Source organism: Apodemus sylvaticus, chromosome 4 (assembly GCF_947179515.1).
Source record: "Apodemus sylvaticus chromosome 4, mApoSyl1.1, whole genome shotgun sequence".
Lineage (NCBI taxonomy): Eukaryota > Metazoa > Chordata > Mammalia > Rodentia > Muridae > Apodemus > Apodemus sylvaticus.
The window spans coordinates 141,028,214-141,048,949 of record NC_067475.1 but is presented as its reverse complement, the minus strand read 5'-3'; the positions used below and the strand labels follow the sequence as shown (position 1 = coordinate 141,048,949).

Here is a 20,736-nt window from a genome sequence, read left to right as displayed (position 1 = left end):
CAGGGGCACCGAGACGGACGGATCATGTGCAGAGCTGGTTTTCTGGTGCAGCAGGGATCTCTGAATGCTTCTGAGAATTCAGTAGGTAGACGTCATCCCAGGACAAAGTGCAAAAGGCAGGTTTCATTACTAGACTTGATCCAGCAGAAACTTGTAGCTCCTCTGTGCGCCCTGAAGCTACCGTGGCAGTTTCCTGTGAGGTCGGTCTGCGGCCTGAGTTCACCTGCCAAAATCAACTTGTGCAAAATGCTCCCTCCACCCTCAGCCTGCAGGTAGGTTTTGCCCATCCCCAGAAGCTGCAGAGTCTGAATGAGTCCTGCCGCAATGGGGGAGGAGCAGCGTCCCCTGCCTCTGGCTACCGGCTGGAGAGAGGCGATCAGATCTCCGGATCTCCGGATTCCCAAGCTCAGCTGCCAGGCACAGCCTAGATGAAGACAAAGGCCATTGTTTCAAAGCAGACTTCAAAGGACAGAAGTAGAAAAACAACAACCTAGGGCAGCTGTTGTTCCTGACTGCAGTAGAAGTGCGTTTTTTGGGCAGAGCCAAGCCTGTGGAAAATAGTTACCAGGATGTCTCCCCTCTGCATCATCTCTGGTGCTGTGTGGGACTGGACACAGGAGCTCCTGGCGCATCGGGGCGCTGGAAAGCCTGGGGCCAAAGCGGAGCGCAGTGACTCTCTCTCTCTAATGCCACCACACCAGCACTCTGTGAGGAGCAAGCCAGTCAAGCTCTGAGAAGCGCTGAGCGGCTCAGGAGCGCTATAAAGATTAATGTCACCGCTACTAACACTCACTGTGCCCGCCTTCTAAGACACTGCTCGCCCGTGCGCCCACTTCAGTGCAAAGTCCTGGCAGGAGGTGGCTGGGTCTCATTGGTGATAAGTTAGAGAAGTTTGGGCTTTGAACTGAACTGTTTGCTTCCTGTTTCGGGTCTTACATCACCTTACAGAAATGAGGGGCTGAAGAGGGTGCTCAGTGGGTAAGCGGAAAGTGTTGGGGTTTTATCTAAGCTCCACCCCACACCTACCTGGCAATAGCCAGGTATGCCCCGCCTCAGAGATCTGGCCCACTATAAGAGGGGCTACTTGCTCCTCCTCTCCCTCTTTGCTCTCCGCTCTCCCACACTCTCTCACCTCTCTGCCCCTGGGGCTCTTCCCCCCTCCATGTGGTCATGACCGGCCTCCACTCTCTCTATTCTCTCTCTCTCTCTCTCTCTCTCTCTCTCTCTCTCTCTCTCTCTCTCTCTCTCTCTCTCTCTCTCCTCTCTCTACCACTAACTCCCAATAAACTCTATTCTATACCATGTCTGTGTGTGTGTGGTCCCTCAGGGGCAGAGGTGCCCAGGCAAGGACCTGCCTGGACACTTCCCCCACGCCGCCTAGCCACACTCACCTAACCCCCTATACTCCCCCCTTTTAAGCCCTTTCATCTTGCTGCTGAAAGTCCTTCAGAAAGGACCTGGGTTCAAACCCCCATTGCACATTAAAAACAACAAACTCTAGGCATGGCCTGGCAGTGCCTATAATCCCTGCACTGGAGTGGATCCGCTGGCCTGTACGGCTTTCAGATTCTCTGAGGTCTTGTCTCAAATAGAGACGGGTATAGGGTAATAGAGGAAGACTCTCAACACCGATCTACACAGCGGAGTACACACACAGGTGCATAGAACACATATTCAGAGAGAGAGAGAGAGAGAGAGAGAGAGAGAGAGAGAGAGAGAGAGAGAATGAGAATGAATGAGAAGAGCTGGTAAAATGATGTCGGATCAATTAAACCCGGTTTCCTTCTGACCTTCCTGCTGTCCTTTGGCCACTGCTTCTTACATTCCCTCTGCTGTGAACTGGATCCGCATGGACTCCGTGGACGCCAGTGACCACAGCTGGCAGTCACAGTGAGGCTACACTCCTATTTTTGCATCAGATGCCATAAGGGATTCCTAGAGAGAAACAGGGTTAAGACGTGTAAGCAGGAGTCACTGGAAACCCAAGGCTATAGCGAGCACACTCCTTCTTCCAGTCCGGCTCTCTCTACGTAGCCAAGGCTATCCTGCAGCCTCCTGTGATCCAGTGAGCCTCTAACGCATGTCCTCTTGTCCCAGCCTCCCCAGTGTGAGCCTTACAGATGTGTGCCACACATCTGGCTCTGCAATTTCATCTTAAAATACACTGAATTAATGGTAAGAATAGAAAGCACATCACCACCATCTACTGAGAAGTTTTTTTTGTGTGTGCCAAACATTTATCACGCTATTTCCTTTAATCCCCTCAACAAAACGAAATGTGTGTCCTAGTCTCTCTATTTTATCAGGTCAAAAATCAAACAATACACACCCAAGACACAGAAAAGTCACAGGGTTTCACTGGCTTAAGCTCGCCCTCAGTAAAATGCTGTGATTCGGACCCCAGGGCAGACCCCTCCACACCCCATACAGACAACCGATGCCTCCACAGTCTGCGGCCACAGGCTGCTCTGCGCCCTCCACCCTCCTGACTTTGTCTTCCCCTCATCACAGCATGCCTCAGCTTCTACAAAAGACCCCGCAGGTTGCTTCCCTCACCTGTCCCTGTCACACGTCTGCCACACTTATCAGCCCTTAAAATGTGTTGGTCTCTGGTTTGTGACTTATACCTGCAAGACTTACCATCATTCTCCATCCGCGGGTCAAGAGATAAAGGGTGCATTGACTGGGCTACCATCAATGCCCAGCCTCTGTTAAGAAGGTCAGAATTCGCTCTGGTTGCTCCTCCTCCTACAATGTATAACCAGGCAGAGCTGAGAAATCTGGCTGGTCAGCTGCTCATCCACATTCAGTACAGGACCTGGATTCAGAGGACAACTCCACACGTGCACAATGTCAGAAGACAAGGTACAGCAACCCTGGGGGTCCTTTGGCTTTGGTTTAGAGGAGGCTGGGAATCTGTTCAAGGCAGTGGGCTTATTCGCCGGCACTGGATGCAGTCACCACAGATCCAGGCTACCTCTCTGCTTGCTCAATTACTAATCCTTTTGGCTGCAAAGCAAATCCCACGTTCTTATTCAGTAATCGGACTTTTAAGGATATTTGCTGTTTTGGATAGCATGCTACTGAAAGAATGGGTCTACCACTCCCCAAGATCTGGGGAAAGTTAGCAGGACTCTAATCATGAAAGTGGCTCTGGAATGTTCAGAAAAGGCCAGGAATGAAAGACAGTTCTAGATTAAGAGACTGAGGACTGATCGTTGCAGGTTACCTTGGACCATGGGAAGAAGAAAAGATCAGATGGAGGACCATCTGGGAGATTATGATTTTAGGCTGGCACTCAGTGAATACCAACATAGCCTGTGCTATGTTCACGAGTGTGACAGCATTGCAATCAGTCAGGGCGGTGACTTTGTTCTTAAGGAGAGGACCCGGTGAAATCATTAGAAATGAGGTGACACAACCTGTAGCTTAATTTTAAATGCTTCAGCCTAACCAATGCACACTAAGAAACTACTGTGGTAAAAGTTGAGTAATCACTGGGGGGCAAAGTGAGGGCCAAGGAGTTTTCATTTCTCTGGTATTTCAAGGTCTCTGTAGATAGAATCCTTTCTTCAAATAAAACCTTCGAAAGGGTCTTCTGCGATTACAAGCTCTCCCCAACCCCTGCCTATGGTAGTAGTAATAGAGGTTGATAAATCTTTACCCCTGTTAAGACACTCATATACTGACTGGTGAGGACTGCACCGAGTGCTTCTCCATCAAGGATAGCACGTGTTGTGAATCAGCCAGGCTCGGGTGTGGGTTCTAATGCCATGTGTACTGCTGAGATTTTAAATCAGCTGACCTTTGTGTTTTCTGTGCTGTGCTAATGTAAGGACTTCACGGGCTATCTGGGCTTTATTTTAGTGATCTATGAATGAAGTGATTTCTTCGGAGTAAGTAAAAGACAACATGAGGAAGGCTTAGAGGGCAAATGTTTAAATGTCAGTCATGTATTTGTACAAAGCGTATTTCAAGAATGAGCCTAAAATAGAGATTCTGTGATAAAGCTATAGCAGGGGGAACTCTAATGATGATTCACTAACGAAGAATAGGAAATTGGTAACTGCAGGGATGCTGTGTCGATTCAGCAACTATGGAAAGGTGCCAGTCATAGACCTGACATGTAGATGATGTTGTCAAGAGGACGGGGCTGTGCTTAACATCACCAGCCCAGGGCAGATGTTCAGACTCTGTAACATCAGTCTCTGCTTTAGAGACTAAAGAAGAGCTTTCTTCAAGAGCTAAGAAACTGCCGAAGAAGAGAACACAGAAGGTGTGGGGACCAACAAAAAGGACAGCATGTTTCAGCCTTGTGGATGCACTGGAGTTTATAGGCATGGGTGGGGTGTGGTGCTCAGGAGATCAGAGTGTCTGCGTGGACTAGCCCTCAATGCACTGAAAATTCAGTCGAGGGGCATGGTCTCTGAGTTCTTCATTTCCTCTGTTGGAAAATGGAGGTGCCAGATAGACATGTCACTTCTTAAGTTCCTTTCCAACTGAAAACCCTACAGTTAGCTGGTCTTTATCAATGTTGGATGTGGACTCACCTTTGGCCTGGCCCTTTGGAAGCACGTGGAAGCAAGTCATGTGCTTTCCTAGGCAATCAGTCCTCAGGAAAGTCTGTTCTTTTATTTAGCAGTGAGAGTTTAGGTGTTCGCTACTGAGGTATCTGCCCCAGACTGGTTAACTCTCCCTGAGCACGGCCTCCTCAGCCACAGCGTGCAGACCATCTCAGGCTCTGCACGTGGATATTATTAATGATGTATGGAAAGTTGATAGTCCGTTGTTGATAAGCCCAGGTCATGACATGACAGTCACAAGACTGACAGGCCTTCACTGTGTGCCCTCTACTTAAAGAACAGCACAAGGCACCCCCAGGCAACAGTCACAGCATGCCAGTCCTGTAGTCCTCCCTGTCACCTGTGGTCACTGCTCTTCCATAGCTAAAGGAACTGGGGCATTGGAATACTGGCGGCCATCTAAGGCCTCTTTCTCAGTCTTCTGACTTTCTCAACTACTTGTCCTTGCCAACAGATGACACATGACTTCTAAGCCACAAAGCAAATGCCACCTTTTCTCCCATGTGAAGGCTCAGCTGCTTCCTTATTCAGTTTCTTTGTGTGTGTGTGGTGTGTATGTGTGTGTGCATGAGTGTACCTATGTGTGAGTGTGATGTGTGTGTGTGGTGTGTGTCTGTGTTAGAGTATGTGGTTATATGTTTGTGTGTGAATATATGATGTGTACCTGTGTGAGGGTGTGTGTGTGTGTCCTGTGTGCCTCTGTGTGTGGTATGCGTGCATTATGTTGTGGTATATGTGTGTGTGTGATGTGTATGTGTGTATCTGTGTGTCATGTGTCATGTATGTGTGTGTGGCATATGTGTAGTGTGTGTCTGTGTGTGAGTATGTGGTGTGCTTCTGTGTAAGAGTGTATGTTTGTGTCTGTGTGTCGTGTGTCTGTGGATAGTATGTATGTTGTGTTGTGGTATGTGTGTGTAGTGTTGTATGTGTGTGGTATGGAATATGTGTGATGTGCATGTGACTGTAGTGTGTGTTCAGTGTACATGTGCCCCTGTCACAGTGCACATGTGCACACAAGACTACTGCCAGGAGTCAGTTCTCACTTTCTGGTCCCAGGAATTGAACACAAGTTGTCATCAAGTTTGGTGGCACCTGACTTTGGCTGCTGATCTGTCCCACTGAACATCACCCCACAGTTCTTATTTAATCCTTCCATGTCTCTCTGCAGGATAGTTTAACTTGGACATGGGAACTGATTTCTCTGACCAAAATTTATTAAGCCCCAAGTAAAATTTGACTTTTAAAAATGCTTCCAGCTTAGTTACCTCATGGCCTGTGAAGAAATTTAGGAAAAAGATTTGGAGATTTTCTTCCACTTGCCTTTGTACAAGTTCTGTCTGTTTCCACATTTCCCCTCATTCAGACAATGATGAACAGCAGGGTCTTTGAGAGAACAGGCCTTTAGGAACCCAAGGCTTCAGCTGAATGAGATCCCCTCTGAATTCCCAACACCTTCCTCAGCTCTGTCTGTCTGTCCCTGCCAGGCTCTTTAACATTAGAATGGGTGAATGGGGGTAGCTGGAACTTTTTTGTGCTTAGTGGTTTTCATAAAATTTCTGTCGTGAGCAAAACTTTTTCAGACTAGGTAGACAGCCACAACACCGAGATAACTTTGCAGGTATAGGATCTCTGAGGACCTTAAGATGGAGTGGCATGTTCTAGGTTTAGCCAGAGGTGTTAGGTCTAACACCATGCATTCCTGAAAGTGACAGACTTGTCAGGTCCTGAGGGCTGCAGTGTGCCAAGGAGCAGCTATTGTCGGCTGTGACGATGGAGGAAGACCATCCTTAGCCAAGGATGTTCTACTCGCCGGAGTTTTACCACCACAGGAAGTGAATTCCGTGACCAACTTAAATTTGTCTTCTCCAGTTTCCAGAAAGGAACTTAGCCAGCTAATACATTGATTTTAGTCTGCAGGGACTCAGACCCGACCCCTGACCAGAAGATCTATAAGATAAATCGGGTTGCCTTGCCTAAGCCACTGAGTTGTTAGGAATTTTTGTGGCATCAGTGGAAAATTAATGCCAGGAGTAAATGAGGAAATCCATATAAAGGAACAACTAGGCACATGGCTCTGAAGCTGTGTTGTGCTGCAGCTCACATCAGAGTGTCCACACTGTCGGGATGGAGAGCATGGCAGAGCCTGCCCAGCACATCCGGTCCCTTGCTGCTGCTGATAATGACTTTCTGTCAACAAAAAAGAAATCCTGACCCTTGGAAACAGCCTGAAGGAGAGATGACTTAGGGACAAACCACTCACCCAGGAAATGGAATCCCACTTTAGCTTTTATTTTCTGAATTTTAAATGTCTCTCTACAATTTAGAAAGTCATTCACAACCTTGCACAACCCTATACATTATATGCCATATAGTAGTATGTATGTGCATGCATATTTTAAATATTACTTTCCTGTACATAAGATATTATTCTGTGTAAATGTGTATATTTTTATTTGTAATAAATACGTAATATATGTGACATAAGTGCTTGACGTATTTTTACAGTGTGAAAAAGAGAAGGAAGGAGAAGGAAGGAGGGAGGGGAAAGGAGGGAGGGCCAGAGGGCGGGAGGGGGCAGGTTGGGGCGAGGAGGGAGAGAGGGAGAAAATGAACACCTGTTTTGTTCCTTTCAGGGAGCAAAGTTGCTGACAGGACCAGGCTGCAAAAAAGCCATCTAAAGCTAATAAAACAGAAGGGAGCTGTGTAACCTACAGATTCCACAAACCCAAGTGCCATTCTGAGCTAAGAGAAGGACTTGGGAGCAGGGCAGAGGGGCTCTAAGAGCCGCTCATGTGCTAAGTCCCCAGAGTGGAGCTCGGTTTCAGAGTCAGTGGGCAGAAGATCTCCCAGGCTCCTGAACAAGGGCCTGTGGCACGTCGTTGATGATAACATTGAGCTGGAGGCTTATTAGAGAATCTGGGTCTGTGATAAATATTTATTCTTTATGCCCTAGTGCAGAGATGTAAAACCCCACAAAAACTACAGATCCTATAAGGAAAATAGGCAGAGTCGTTATAACAGACAAAAAATTCAAGGAAACAAAGTCTATGCTGATGTGACAAATTCATACTCTATGCTATTTGGTTGAAATTTTAAGTTTTATTTTGACACATACAACATTTCCCTATATATATATATATATATATAGAGAGAGAGAGAGATATATATATATATATATATATATATATATATATATAAATTTCCTTTACCTCCACTTCTCTAACTTTGCCTTCATTCTTTGCTAAAATATTCACTTTTTAGTTTGTTTTTCAAGGAATTATGCTATGTACATGCCAAGTAACATTCCTGTGTGACTCGTTTTAAAAGCATGAATGAACTGAAGTGGCAGCTGAGAGGCAGAATTATTCCCTAGCGTTCACAAGGGGGTCTGATTTCTAATACTATAAACAGAAGCATCAATGAATCAATTATATGATTATTCATTCAGTAAAGTTTACAATTTCATTTACCACTTAAAAACAGTGGCCTGCTCCTTTAACTCCAGCCCTCCAGGGGCTGGGGCAGGGGCAGGTGGGGGCCAGGGGCGGGGGGCAGGGGCGGGGGCCAGGGTGGGGGGCAGGGGCGGGGGCATGCATATACATGTACATATATATAAGAAACAAAAGAGTTAAGTTTGTGCCCTAGAAAAGCTGTTCTGCTGGGGTGGGGGATGTTGTTTTGTTTTGTGGGTTGTTTTTTCTTTCTTTCAGTTTTATCAATAAAAAGAAAATGAAGAACAGCTTTCACATCATCCTCTGACTGCTGAGCACCGGGCTACTGAGAATGGCTGTGGGAAGGAAAGAAAGATTGCTGCAGGGAGGCTGCAGGGAGTCGCTGCAGCAGGTGGAGCCGGGGTCTGAGTGGCAGAGGCCTCGCTGACAGCTTTCTGTTTCATCCCTCAGATCACCGGAACCTTGGCTTTCACTGTCTTCACTGCTGTTCTGAGTTCCTTCCAGTTCGGCTATGACATCGGTGTGATCAATGCGCCCCAGGAGGCAAGTGAGACAGAGTTCCTTTGGGGCCAAGTCCTCTCTTGGTTCCTACTGGCTGCTGTACCACATGCTCCTCAGTGAGCTAATCTGTCCATGTGAGAGACACGGGGCGACCCCGCCAGCCAGGTACAATGTGTGTTGGTCCACATGTGGCCTTGACTCCCGGGGTTAACAACCCTCTGAGTCAAAAAAGGGCAGAGCTTAAGTTTTGATCTTTGACACTGCTTTGCTCTGAGCTCAGAGCAAATGCTAACTCAATACCTCCTTCTCAGGAAGTCTAAAGGCAAGAATTCCTTGTAGCATTTGGTCACAGCTGTCCCTCTAGCATGAATGAAAATATGCCAGGGCAGGCACAAGGGCAAACAACAGAAGGATAAGGACTTACTTATATGCATCAGGGTTCCCACAACTATATCATCCCAACCTTAGACACATTTGGAAGGCAGATTAGGAGCTACAGGGACCTAACACTAACACAGTGTCTGTCCTTCCTTCTACCTGTTACACACAGACCTTCCGCACAAAGCAATACAAGCATGAGATCAGCAGCAAAGGGGTTCACAAAGTTTAGATTTTGGAGAAAGTACGGGGCAGATACTTTGTAAAGAAGCGTATCAGATTCTGCCATTTCTGTGTGTATGCTGTGTGTCTAGTCTCTGTTAGACTGTTAGATTCTCAGAGAAAGAGAGAAAGAAAAAGACAGAGACAGAGACACAGAGACACAGAGATAGACAGACAGACAGACAGACAGACAGACAGACACACACACACACACACACACACACACACACAGAGAGAGAGAGAGAGAGAGAGAGAGAGAGAGAGAGAGAGATCTCACTCTTCCAAGCTGCCACAACGCTGAGTTAGGGGACCAGGACCCTTGTGTTCCAACTCAGACTGGAAGCAAAAACACCTGGGGAGAAGGGCAGTAAGGAAAGGGACCCTGGAGGTGTGCTGGGGGTAACAGGCACACCCATTACGTGTTATCATTCTATTAGATTGTCTTACAGTTCTAAGGAATGTGTCAGATGCCATGGGGTGTGAACACCTGGAATGTGTGCTGTCCACAGTCCACAGGTTCACAGGGACCGCTCCTCAAGCTCCTTGACAGAAAGACATTTTCTCATCAAGTGTGCAACATCCCAAGTGTGTCAAGCCTCCTGTTCTAGCTACGAGGGAGTAAAGCAGGGGTTCAGGCGACCAGGGTCAGGGGTCAGGAGACAAAGGTCAGAAGTTAGGAGATGAGGGTCAGGAGTCTTTCTATGGATAATGAAAGAATGTGTCAGTTTGGCAAGTCTAAGATTTGGATCAATCTAGAAACCCTTCCTTTCTTGAAGATCCTAAGATTTGGATCAACCTAGAAACCCTTCCTTTCTTGAAATCCCTTTTAACATTCCTACTCAAACTGCCTTCTCCAGTCTTATCAGGAAAATTGGGCTGAGATCACGCTCCTTCAATCCAAGCCCCTGAGACAGAACTGAAAACAGAGACCTAGATGGCATTTTCTCCTGGTCAAATAACGTCTGAAGGCATTTTTAAATCACAATTTTTCATGAGCATAAAATTACACTTGCCCATTGAGAAAACAGGAGACAGAATTCGCCTGCGATTATTTCTGCACCATATATTAAACTGCTAAGAATGGTTTACATAATTCCTTTCAGCCTTTTTTTTCTATGAATACTATCTCTATAGGGTAGTCGTCAATTATACAGATGTCGTAATCAGACCTTCATAAGAGGATGTTACGTCTCCCTGTTGCTTAGCTTGTTTTACCAGATAGGACTGTATTCGTAATGGAACTGAGGAACAGCTGAGGTCCAGGTCCTTGCTAGAGGAGCTACGCAGCTTACTGGGGCTAAAGAGTGGCCAGGTCACTACTGGGAATGGGATGAAGAAGGGATGTCTGAAGGGTGTGCTGCTAGAGTCTATTTTATGCTTATTCATGGCTACAGAAACACCATATAAATTCTGTTTTTATATGGTGTTTCTGTATAGAATTTAGCTTTGAGGACCATTCTTTCTGGGACATACTGACCTCTCTGAGGACCCATAGACATCTTTACACCTTCTCAGTTCTATCTAAGGTGTTTCTACTTGAAAACTCAACTCCAGAATTTACCATTTAGATCTATTAGCACTAACTGCTAGGAAGTCTATGACTAAGTTTATAGCTCACATCTACCAAATATTAGAATATTATATAGTCCTAAAACAAAAGTTTTTACTCTGAAATTAGCTGTAGTTTCCCCCCTTTTTGCTATCATTAAATCTTTTGTGCAAAACTAATAATATACATTCTCTACCTGAAGAATGTCTTCAGTGTAAATAGTTGTCAACATTTAAATCTTAGAAAGCTTTTCACAAAAGCCAACATCTCTTGCAGGCATTATAAAAATCCAAGGCTAATGACATTTTCCTTTGCGGCTTTCTTGCTTGGTTGGAGTAGAGGCCACCACGGCACAAAGCAAGCCCCCGGTTCCATCTTCCTACTCGTAGAAAACGTATTTCGGTGCGTTGTTCCTAGATACTCCACACCTCTTTCAGGCATCTCTTTCCACCTCCTCCACTTGGCTGAGTGTGCCATCTTTGTTTTATAGGACATGATCAAGTATAGATCAGTCTATCCCCATGAGGCATACCCACTCTGTCTGAGGCAACTCACACAGTTAGGATGCCCTGTTTAAACACCTCACAGACATTTAAGGGCAGATCAAATGCTGTATGGAGAATTCCAAAGTCACCGTTTTCTTTATTTCCTCAGGTAATAATATCTCACTACCGACATGTTTTGGGTTTTCCACTGGATGACCGGAGAGCTACCATTAACTATGACGTCAATGGCACAGACACCCCACTCATCGTCACACCAGCATACACCACACCAGTCCCCTGGGATGAAGAGGAGACTGAAGGATCTGATCACATAGTCACTATGCTCTGGTCTCTGTCTGTGTCCAGTTTCGCAGTGGGAGGAATGGTTGCCTCATTCTTCGGTGGGTGGCTCGGGGACAAACTTGGAAGGTAAGTTTTATAAGTCAGTATGAACACAGCTTTGATATTTTGTTACTGTTGGAAATTTTATAAACAGTGAGCATCTTCCCATTTGTGGGATAGTATTAAAGTTTTTCAACTTATAATCCTCTGATCTAGGTCACTATTGGACTGAATTAATAAAAAATGTTGTTATAATCATCTGGCAAGTCCTACTTACTATGATAGTATTTAAAGAAAAGTAAATTCTGTGTGTTTTTCCAGAGAGTTTGATCCTCTAACTTTGTAAGTTTTACAACCCATGAGGAAGACTCTACCAGGTTCCACCAGTTCTCAAACATTATTTTCATTTTCAAATTAAAAATTTGATGCTTGTATTAGTCAAGTGCTATGGCCGCTGTAACATGCTGACAACTAGATGTGCACAAGGCACTTGGCTTCCTGCCATCCCGCTGCTACCCTAAAGCCCCACCCATAGATGAAGCTAATGAAATGCCTCCCAGCTCCAGTCCCTATACCACGTTTTGGATTAAAAACATCAGTGCCATGACCGAAGGCTTGTCTCAGTAGCTAAGAGGCAATACTGTACTTGTAGTGGACCTGAATTTGATTCCCAGCATCCTCTGCCTGTAACTCTAGCTACAAGTGACTCAGTTCACATTCATGGCCACAAAGAGAACCTACACTCACACTTGCATATACCTGCCCATAGACACACAAACGCACATACTCAAACTTTAAAACAAAACAAAGAAGCGAGCAATCATCAGTGCAGTCAGTTGTGTTATACACTTGCCAATGGATGTACCAAAGTCATTAGGGCTTCTGATAAAGTTAGAATAGCATGTTATTATTTTCATGTTGATTTCCTGTTAATTAAATCCATTTTTTGTATGTTAATTACCATTTGTTTTCATAATAGAATGAACACAAGCAAAACATGGGAAATTTAGGAAATGCAAAAAATTTTCAAAAGAAAAAAAAGCAGTTTGGAAATTAGCGTAATAATACTGGATTTTAAATCATTATATTTTTCCATTTCCTACTATAAATTATAGTACTGACTCATTAATTATAATCTGATAATTCTACTGAAATTATATAAAATTAAAAACACAATAAAAATTGACTATTCATAAAGGAAACTCCTTTTCAAATATATAACAAAGCTTGGATTATTGTAATATCCAATAAGAAATATTTTAATTTCTTAGTTAAGAAAATTCCTAGTTTTATATGTGAACTCCCAGAGGTTTGCCTGCCTCTGCCTCCTGAGTATTGGAATAAAAACAAGTGTGTTACTACACCTGACCACTAGATGGCTTACAATGTACAGAGTAATGGAATTTCCACACGTGTACCTGAGGTATTTCATCATGTTTATATCCCAACACTGACCCTGACCCACCTCCCACTCTTTTACTCCCTCATACCCTCTCTTCTTAACCAACTAGTTTCTTTCTCTTTTTCCTTGTTCCTTTTTCTTTCTTAGTGAACCGATGAGTTTAACAAAGGTAACTTGGGGGAGGAGTTATTTTCAGGAGTATGGGCAACCTAACAGTAGCTATTCCACTAAGAAGAAGATCTCTCTCCTTCCAGCAGCCGTTTGCTGCCTACAGATCCTTAGGGAGTGATGAGACTTCATGGGACCCTTGCTCCACTAAGACAGTGTTGATGGGCCCAGTCCTCTGCTTCATGTCTTTGCCCAGTCTGATGGAATAGACTCTATCCAGCTCATAACAACTTCTTGGGGTGAACAGTTGGACTTTGCATCCTCTGTTCTTACCAAGAGAAAAAGCATTTCCTAGTAGTCTGAGCAGAGACTGGTCTTCTAACTGGGTCTCTGCACTGCAACTTCAGGCCTATCCAGAACACTGCCTACTTTAAGATAGCTGGTGATTTCCATACACCCCCTTACTTCTGTGATGAATTATCACCAGTCTACTGACCCAAACAGAATGAATTCATTTTTTTTCAATTTTGGTAGTTAGGACTCCAACATCCATTATATGTGACTAGTGCCAAGGTGGCAGCAGGGTTGGTCACTTCTACAAGCTCTGAGGGGCAAATCCCTGCCTTATCCTCTCTAGTTAATGCTGCCCTGTCCCTGCTTTATCCTCTCTAGGTAATACTGCCCTGTCCCGTTCCTTGCTCATGGTTCCTTCCCATCTTTAAGAGACCCGTAATCTTTACAAAGTCAAACATATTAAAGATTCAATCTCTTTAACACATCCATTCTCTTTAAAAATCCAAAATACCTTTAAAGTTGAAAATTCCTCCACTGTGGGCTTTTGTAACAAAATAAAAATTAAGCTAAATACAATCTGAACACAGCAAAACCAAATTCCAGTTATATAACTAACTCCATGTCCAGAGCCTGGGATTCAACACTGTCTTCCCCTCCAAATGGCTTGGGCCACTTCTCGAACTCCACTGTCTATAGCACACACAGCTTATCTTCTAAGGTCAGGCAGAGTACTGCTGTACTTGTCAATGGTCCATCATAGTGGAGCAAGGGTCCCATGAGACCTCATGCCTCTCTAAGGATCTATAGGCAGCAAATGGCTATAGCAACGGCTATGGAAGGAGAGAGATTTACTTCTCAGTAGTATAACTACTGTTAGGTTGTCCATGCTCCTGAAAATAACCCTCCTCCTCCTCCATGCGTGAATAAGTTACCTTGGTTAAGCTCATTGGTTCACTAAGAAAGAAAACGACAGAAATGCCATCTCTGCTGCGGTTTTGGGTGGTCATCCAAGCTACTGGCATCTATGTAAGTGTGTAGGTGCACTTCCACCAGTAGCCTCACACAGACTCTGACGTGCTAAGCCTCAACCTCTCTGTATTACTCTGTCAATCCCGAGCCTTCAGCTGTCACTATGGTTGAACTTTCACCAACAGCCCCTCCTGTTCTCTCATGGTGCCAAGCTTTAGCTGCTTTTTAAGACCCTTTCATACCCTCAAATCAAGTACTTACTATCTGATTGAGTCTTACAGTAACAACTTCAGCTGCTAGCATGAAGTACAATCTTGAATGCCTCTGGAACACAGCTTCTATGTACTCTTTTTCTTTTAAAGATTTATTTATTATTATATCTAAGTGCATTGTAGCTGTCTTCAGACACACCAGAAGAGGGCATCAGATCCCATTATAGATGGTTGTGAGACACCATGTTGGTGCTTGGATTTGAACTCAGGACCTTTGGAAGAGCAGCCAGTACTTTTAACCACTGAACCATCTCTCCAGCCCCTATGTACTCTTAAGAAACACTTCCCAGAAGATTTCATCTCAATGACACTGGTTCCCTTAATCACCACTAATGTCCCAGTTCCGGCTGACCAGCATCAAGTATCCAGGCAAAGCTAAGGTTTTGCTTTAGTAGTTCTGGTATCTCGTTTATCACAGCTGATTCTTCAGCCCCTGTTAACCAGAACCATGGAATAAGAAATGACCCCAATAGAGTCTTTAACCTTTCCTCCAAAACTTCACAAACCTCCATCTTCTGCACTGCCCTCGTCTTTTCTATCTTTCAAGCTTCTACAGAGCAGCTCACTGAGCTCTCAACACTCAATGACTTTTCTAGCTCAAAATTCCAAAGTCCTTGCACAATCCTCCCAAAGCCATGTTCAGTTCTGTCACAGCAATACTGTACTCATGGCACCGACTTCTCTCTTGGTTGGGGTTACTATTGCTGTGATGAAACACCAAGACCTGGGGAGGAGAGGGTTTGTTCTGCATCCACTTCCTCAGCACTGTTCATCAGATCGGGGCATTTTCTTAATTGAGGCTCCAGCCTCTTAGATGACTTTAGTATGCGCCAAACTGATGTTAGAGATACCTAGCACACCATCTCAGGAGGGCTCCACTCGATTCTCTGCCTCCATGATGGCTTCTCCTTCTCTTCTGCACCTACAATTTCATAGTCTACCTGAATATCCTGAGACACTCTTCCTCTCCAGGACTGTCACTGTAATCACATCAGCAAGATCTCTTCTGCTGGATATGGTGGCATTTCCAGAGTTTGGGGACTAGGACCTGGGCTCTTCCAGGACACCATTCAGTCTACCACATGGCTATCAGGCAATTGCTACGGTGGAGACACCTAGCTTTTTTTCCTAAGGAAAATGTATGTTTGGACTTTTCCTTAGGAAAGATGTTTGATTATTAAACAAACCCACTTGTCATCAGGATGTGAAACACTGATAGACAGAATGACAAGGGGGACTGAACAGGGGGCTTACAAGTCACATGTCACTGTGGCACCAACACTGCCAAGCCTATCTACTCAGATTCTTGTATTGGCTTTATTACTTTTGACTTAACTTTCAAGAAGGCTCATGTGTAGTTTTCATATGACCACTTTTGTTGGTGATGCTTTGATTGCTTTTGTCTGCTTTAAATATACTTTGAGGCAGATGCATGGGGTGGCCCATGTCTATAGTTGAAACACCGAGGAGGCAGAACTGCCACAGGCTATGCCACAGAGTGAACTCTGCACTAGCCTAGACTCTAGAATGAGAGCCTGTCTCAAAAATAATGTAATTCTTTGCATTTGGCTAATACTAATTCATAGATTTTACAAAGAAATATCTTGGCTTTGGGTGAAAATGAGGATAGTTGTAATTGAGACAAACTTTAAAAGGACACATTAATTTATCCATACAAATCCTGCCAAAGGAATTGTCAACAAAATGATAAAGAGGCAGATGGTGGGTAGTCAGCTATCAAAATCAGTCTTTCTGCCACCCAAAACACTGCTTCTTAAAACAAACAAGTTATAGAAAAATCAAAGAACGAGTAAGTATCAGACGTGTCATCGTAAACTTAGGCCTAAAATCTCAGCTTTCTGGAGGCTGAGTCAGGAAGAGCTCTGAGAGCTCCAGAATAACCTGGACTACAGAGGAAGGTCCAGTTAGCCCAGGTTAGAGCAAGACACACACCCCCAAAACACAAAATCAAAGCAAAACCAAGAATCTTCTCATGAAATTAAGAGACAGGTGGATCAAAGCCTCCCATCATGAACAACGCTCATGGCTTATACATCAGCTCATAGATAAGGAAGTAGCAAGCATGCTTCAGGGACTAGCTTTTCAGTAAACATAAAAATAATTATTCATAGGTAAAAGGCTCAACCTGGTCTGAAAACAAGTAATTTCTTCACATTTTGGTGCTGAACTTAAAATTATGTTTTAAAAATTTCAGGATCAAAGCCATGTTGGCTGCAAACAGCCTCTCGTTGACTGGAGCCCTCTTGATGGGGTGTTCCAAATTTGGACCAGCACACGCCCTCATCATCGCTGGAAGAAGCGTATCAGGACTGTACTGTGGTGAGTGACACACATGTGTCATTGTCTAAATGTTAGTCTAGGCAGAGATCGGTGAAGCTTAACTGGCATCACAGAAGGCAGGCAAGGGACACAGAGTGAGTGGTGACACAATCTGTGGCTGTGGCACAGTAAGAGTGGTGACATCATCTTCATCTGCCCACACCAGGAACATCACTTGGAATTGTTTGGCCTTGGACAAATTATGTAACTGATTCTCTTTCCTTATCTATGAAATGAAGATGACAATAACGTTGGCCTCTAGTGAAACTGGGAGAGTCTATGTAAGCTGTTTAACGTAACATCTAGTGAATGTGAACTGTAGATAAACACTAGCTATTGCAACCAACAGCTGCCTCTCTTCAGACCTTAACCCTGCCTTCAGACCCTATAGCTGGCCTATGCTATGGTCTCTCTGTCTTTCATTCTTATGGTAAGGCCCAATCTCCTAGATTCATCTCTTAGATCATACTACCTAGCCCTGTTTTCATTCCAGATGTGGCTACCTGGAACAGTAAAACTATGATGTCCAGGGGGAGAGGGAATTGGACGGAAACAGATAGTGGACTCCATCCTCCCTTGAACTTTGTATCTAGAAAAAAACACTAGTTTTGGAGACAGGGTTTCCAACCTTCATAGGCAGGATTCTGAACAGACATAGGAAAATTCAACCACAAACAGATGGATAGATATTGGACTTCTCAGTGTCAATGAACTGATGGCTCTGGGCTGGCATTTTAACCTGTTTTCACAATTGGAATTGACCTCAAAGGCACAGATATTTATGAGGGATAGGAAAAAATGGTGTGGGTACCAAATTTCTCTGATTACCTCCAATCATTTTATCTGCAAAAAGATTGTAACTCCATGTGTCCTTCCATCATCAGTTGAAGCAAACGTGTAATTTAGATATCTCTTCTTATTATTTTCAATGTTAATACAAACTACTAAAAGAGTAAGAGTCAGGTTAATGTGGAACACACCGTGGACTCAGAGGGAATCAATTCTGGCACCATCTCTATCTTAGACAGTTTAGTTAAAACTCAGCCTCCGTCTCTCTTATAAAAGATGAACAATAGCACTATGAAATCGGTCCAGATAGTGCTCCACTCCCTCTTCTCTCCTTTTAACATAGTGAGGAAAACATTAGGTTTATTTTTTTTTTCCAAATCGGAAACCATGCACTGTGGTAGCACAGATCTGGCATTGCTAAGAGTCTTATATGCTCCGTGGTCATTTAAAGATATGTATCACCACATTCTGAGTATTGAAAGTCACTGAAAAAATTACAAGAAATAGAATTTAAACTGCAGTTCCTATGACCTTAGACCAGTGAGCTTCTATGTGTCATTCTGCCCTGGCTACTAGAGAAAGGGCCAACCAAATAGTTCTCTCTTCATCAGACTCCACAGGCCGCAGGTCAGAGTCACATGGAAAATTCTACAGAAGTGCAGAAGCCATATCACCCATGTAATCTACATTTGAGACATCAGAAACAACTTGGAGTGTTAAATTATATATATATTTAAAATCGTTGACAAAAGTTCCTTTTGCCAAAAGACCATTTATTATCATTTTTTTAAAAAAAAAAATGGGCTTTCTGAAATAGGAAGCCTACAGTGAATCTTACTTTTAAATTTTTAAGAAAACACCAAACTCTGGAATTAGCAAATGCCTGCATATGTCACTGTTGACAACATACCTAATTATCAGTGTGCTTTAGAAAGGTGCAGGAAGGCTAGAGAGCTGGCTCTGTGGTTAAGAGCACAGGCTGCTCTTCCACGGGTCCATTTCCAGCACCGACATGGCAGCTCAGAGTACAAGGTTTACAAAACATAGCAAGACGGATAGACCAGCACGTCAAAGCCCTTGCCATGAAGACAGCCAACCTGAGGTCAATTGCTGAATCTCACCGGGAAACTGACTAGAAGTTCTCCTCTGACTTTCACATGGACAGACAGATGCACACACACACACACACACACACACACACACAAACAAACAAATAAACAAATAAATAAAATGTAATAAAAATATATAGAAAGTGTAATGGCTCAGTACTTTTCAAAATATTTGTGTTTAAGTCTCTTTCAAATAAAGTATGTTGATTACTTTTGGTAAGTTGGCCATCTTTACTATATTAATCCTACCAATCCATGGGCATGGGAGATATTTCCATCTTCTGATATCTTCTACTATTTCTTTCTTCAAAGGCTTGATGTATTTGTCATACAGGTCTTACACTTGTTTGGTTGAAGTTACCCTGAGATGTACCCTAGTTTACATTTCCTGAGGCTACTGTGAAGAACACTGTTTCCATGACTTCTTTCTCGTCCCATTTTCCATTTGCAGATAGGAGGGCTATTGAATTTTTGTTTTGTTTTGAGTATCCAGCCACTTCAGTGAAGGTGTTGATCAGCTATAGGAGTTTCCTGGTAGAAATTTTGGTGTCATTTATGAGCCCATATCATCTAACATTTCTAGCATATCAGCTGCAAATACTGAGGTTTTGACTTATTCCTTTATAATTTGTATCCCCTTGTTTCCTTCGGTTGTTTTATTGCTCTAGCTTAAATTTTAAGTACTATATTGCATAGACATGAAGGGAACGGTCAGCTTTGTCTTGTTCCTGATTTTAGTGTAATCGCTTTCTCTCCATTTAATCTGATGTTTGCTATAGGCTTGCTGTTAAGTTACCTTTATTGTACTTAGGTATGTGTGTGTTACTCCTAATCTTTCCAAGCCTTTTATCATGAATGTGTGTTGGATTTTGTCAAAAGCTTTCTCAGACTTAAATGAGATGATCATGAGAGGGGTTTTTTTTTTGTTTGTTTGTTTGTTTCAGTTGTTTACATGGTGCATTACACTGACTGATTTTTTTTTCTATACTAAATCACCCCTGCATCTCTGGGATGAAGCCTACTCAATCTTAGTGATCTTTTTTGATGTCTTCTTAGATTTTATTTGCAGCATTTGAAACCTAAGATTTTTGATGCTTATAAAAAAGCTAGGTTGTCCTTACTAGGCAGCTTGGAAAGAGCCCTTGAGTTCCTTTCCCTCTTCCCCCTTCTGCACCTCAATGCCACCCAATAGAGATCTTGAGGCATCCCCACGTGGCGTGGACTCACCTACGCATGGAACCTATGTGTAGCGTGCTCCTCCACAGAGGCACTTCTTGTCTCTCTCCAGAAGTTGGCTTCCTCGATGTTAACTTCCTTCAATCCTGTAAGTCTGCAGAGTTATTAAAATATCCTCTAGGCTCTTTTCTCAAGATAATCTAAGCTATTATGATATAAACTGAACTCTAGCATGGAAATTTTTTAAAGGAAGATCATGGAAACTGCTCAAAATGTAACTAAGCATTTCTTTCCATTAATATTTCCAATGACACCTTTATTTAGTACAATACCAACCAGGGATTTCTGCACAAACTAATAGAAACCAGTTTTCTGCACAAACCGTTCCCATGTTTGGGGACAAAGGTTCCTCCAAGACATCTGAGGAGTGACTTTCAGTAAGGATAGTGGCCGGAATTGAACGACGCAACAGTTACTGAAATGTCCCAAGCTGCATTTTAACATTTGTATGTTTGCCTCATACAGGGCTAATTTCAGGACTGGTTCCCATGTACATCGGAGAGATTGCTCCAACCACACTTAGGGGTGCCCTGGGCACTCTTCACCAGCTGGCCCTTGTCACGGGCATTCTTATTAGTCAGGTAAACTCTCCTCATCCCTCACTTCACCACTTTCTACTTCATCTCTCCCCTCCCCACTTTCAGTCCACACTGGCTGCAGACAGCCATGGCCAGGGAAGGAGGGGGACTGGTTCCCCACATTGTT

The 20,736-nt window shown here is 43.7% G+C and overlaps 1 protein-coding gene across 1 annotated transcript in view; it reads left to right on the top strand.

The window, feature by feature from the left end:
- The first annotated feature begins 2,850 nt into the window (after positions 1-2,850).
- The window catches only part of Slc2a2 (solute carrier family 2 member 2), a 33,204-nt gene continuing 15,318 nt past the window's right edge, over positions 2,851-20,736 (top strand). Inside the window, exons 1-5 of the mRNA XM_052180979.1 lie at positions 2,851-2,865; positions 8,486-8,578; positions 11,340-11,599; positions 16,773-16,897; positions 20,497-20,612. Coding sequence (XP_052036939.1) covers positions 2,851-2,865; positions 8,486-8,578; positions 11,340-11,599; positions 16,773-16,897; positions 20,497-20,612 — 609 coding nt within the window. The remainder of the gene's footprint in view (positions 2,866-8,485; positions 8,579-11,339; positions 11,600-16,772; positions 16,898-20,496; positions 20,613-20,736) is intronic.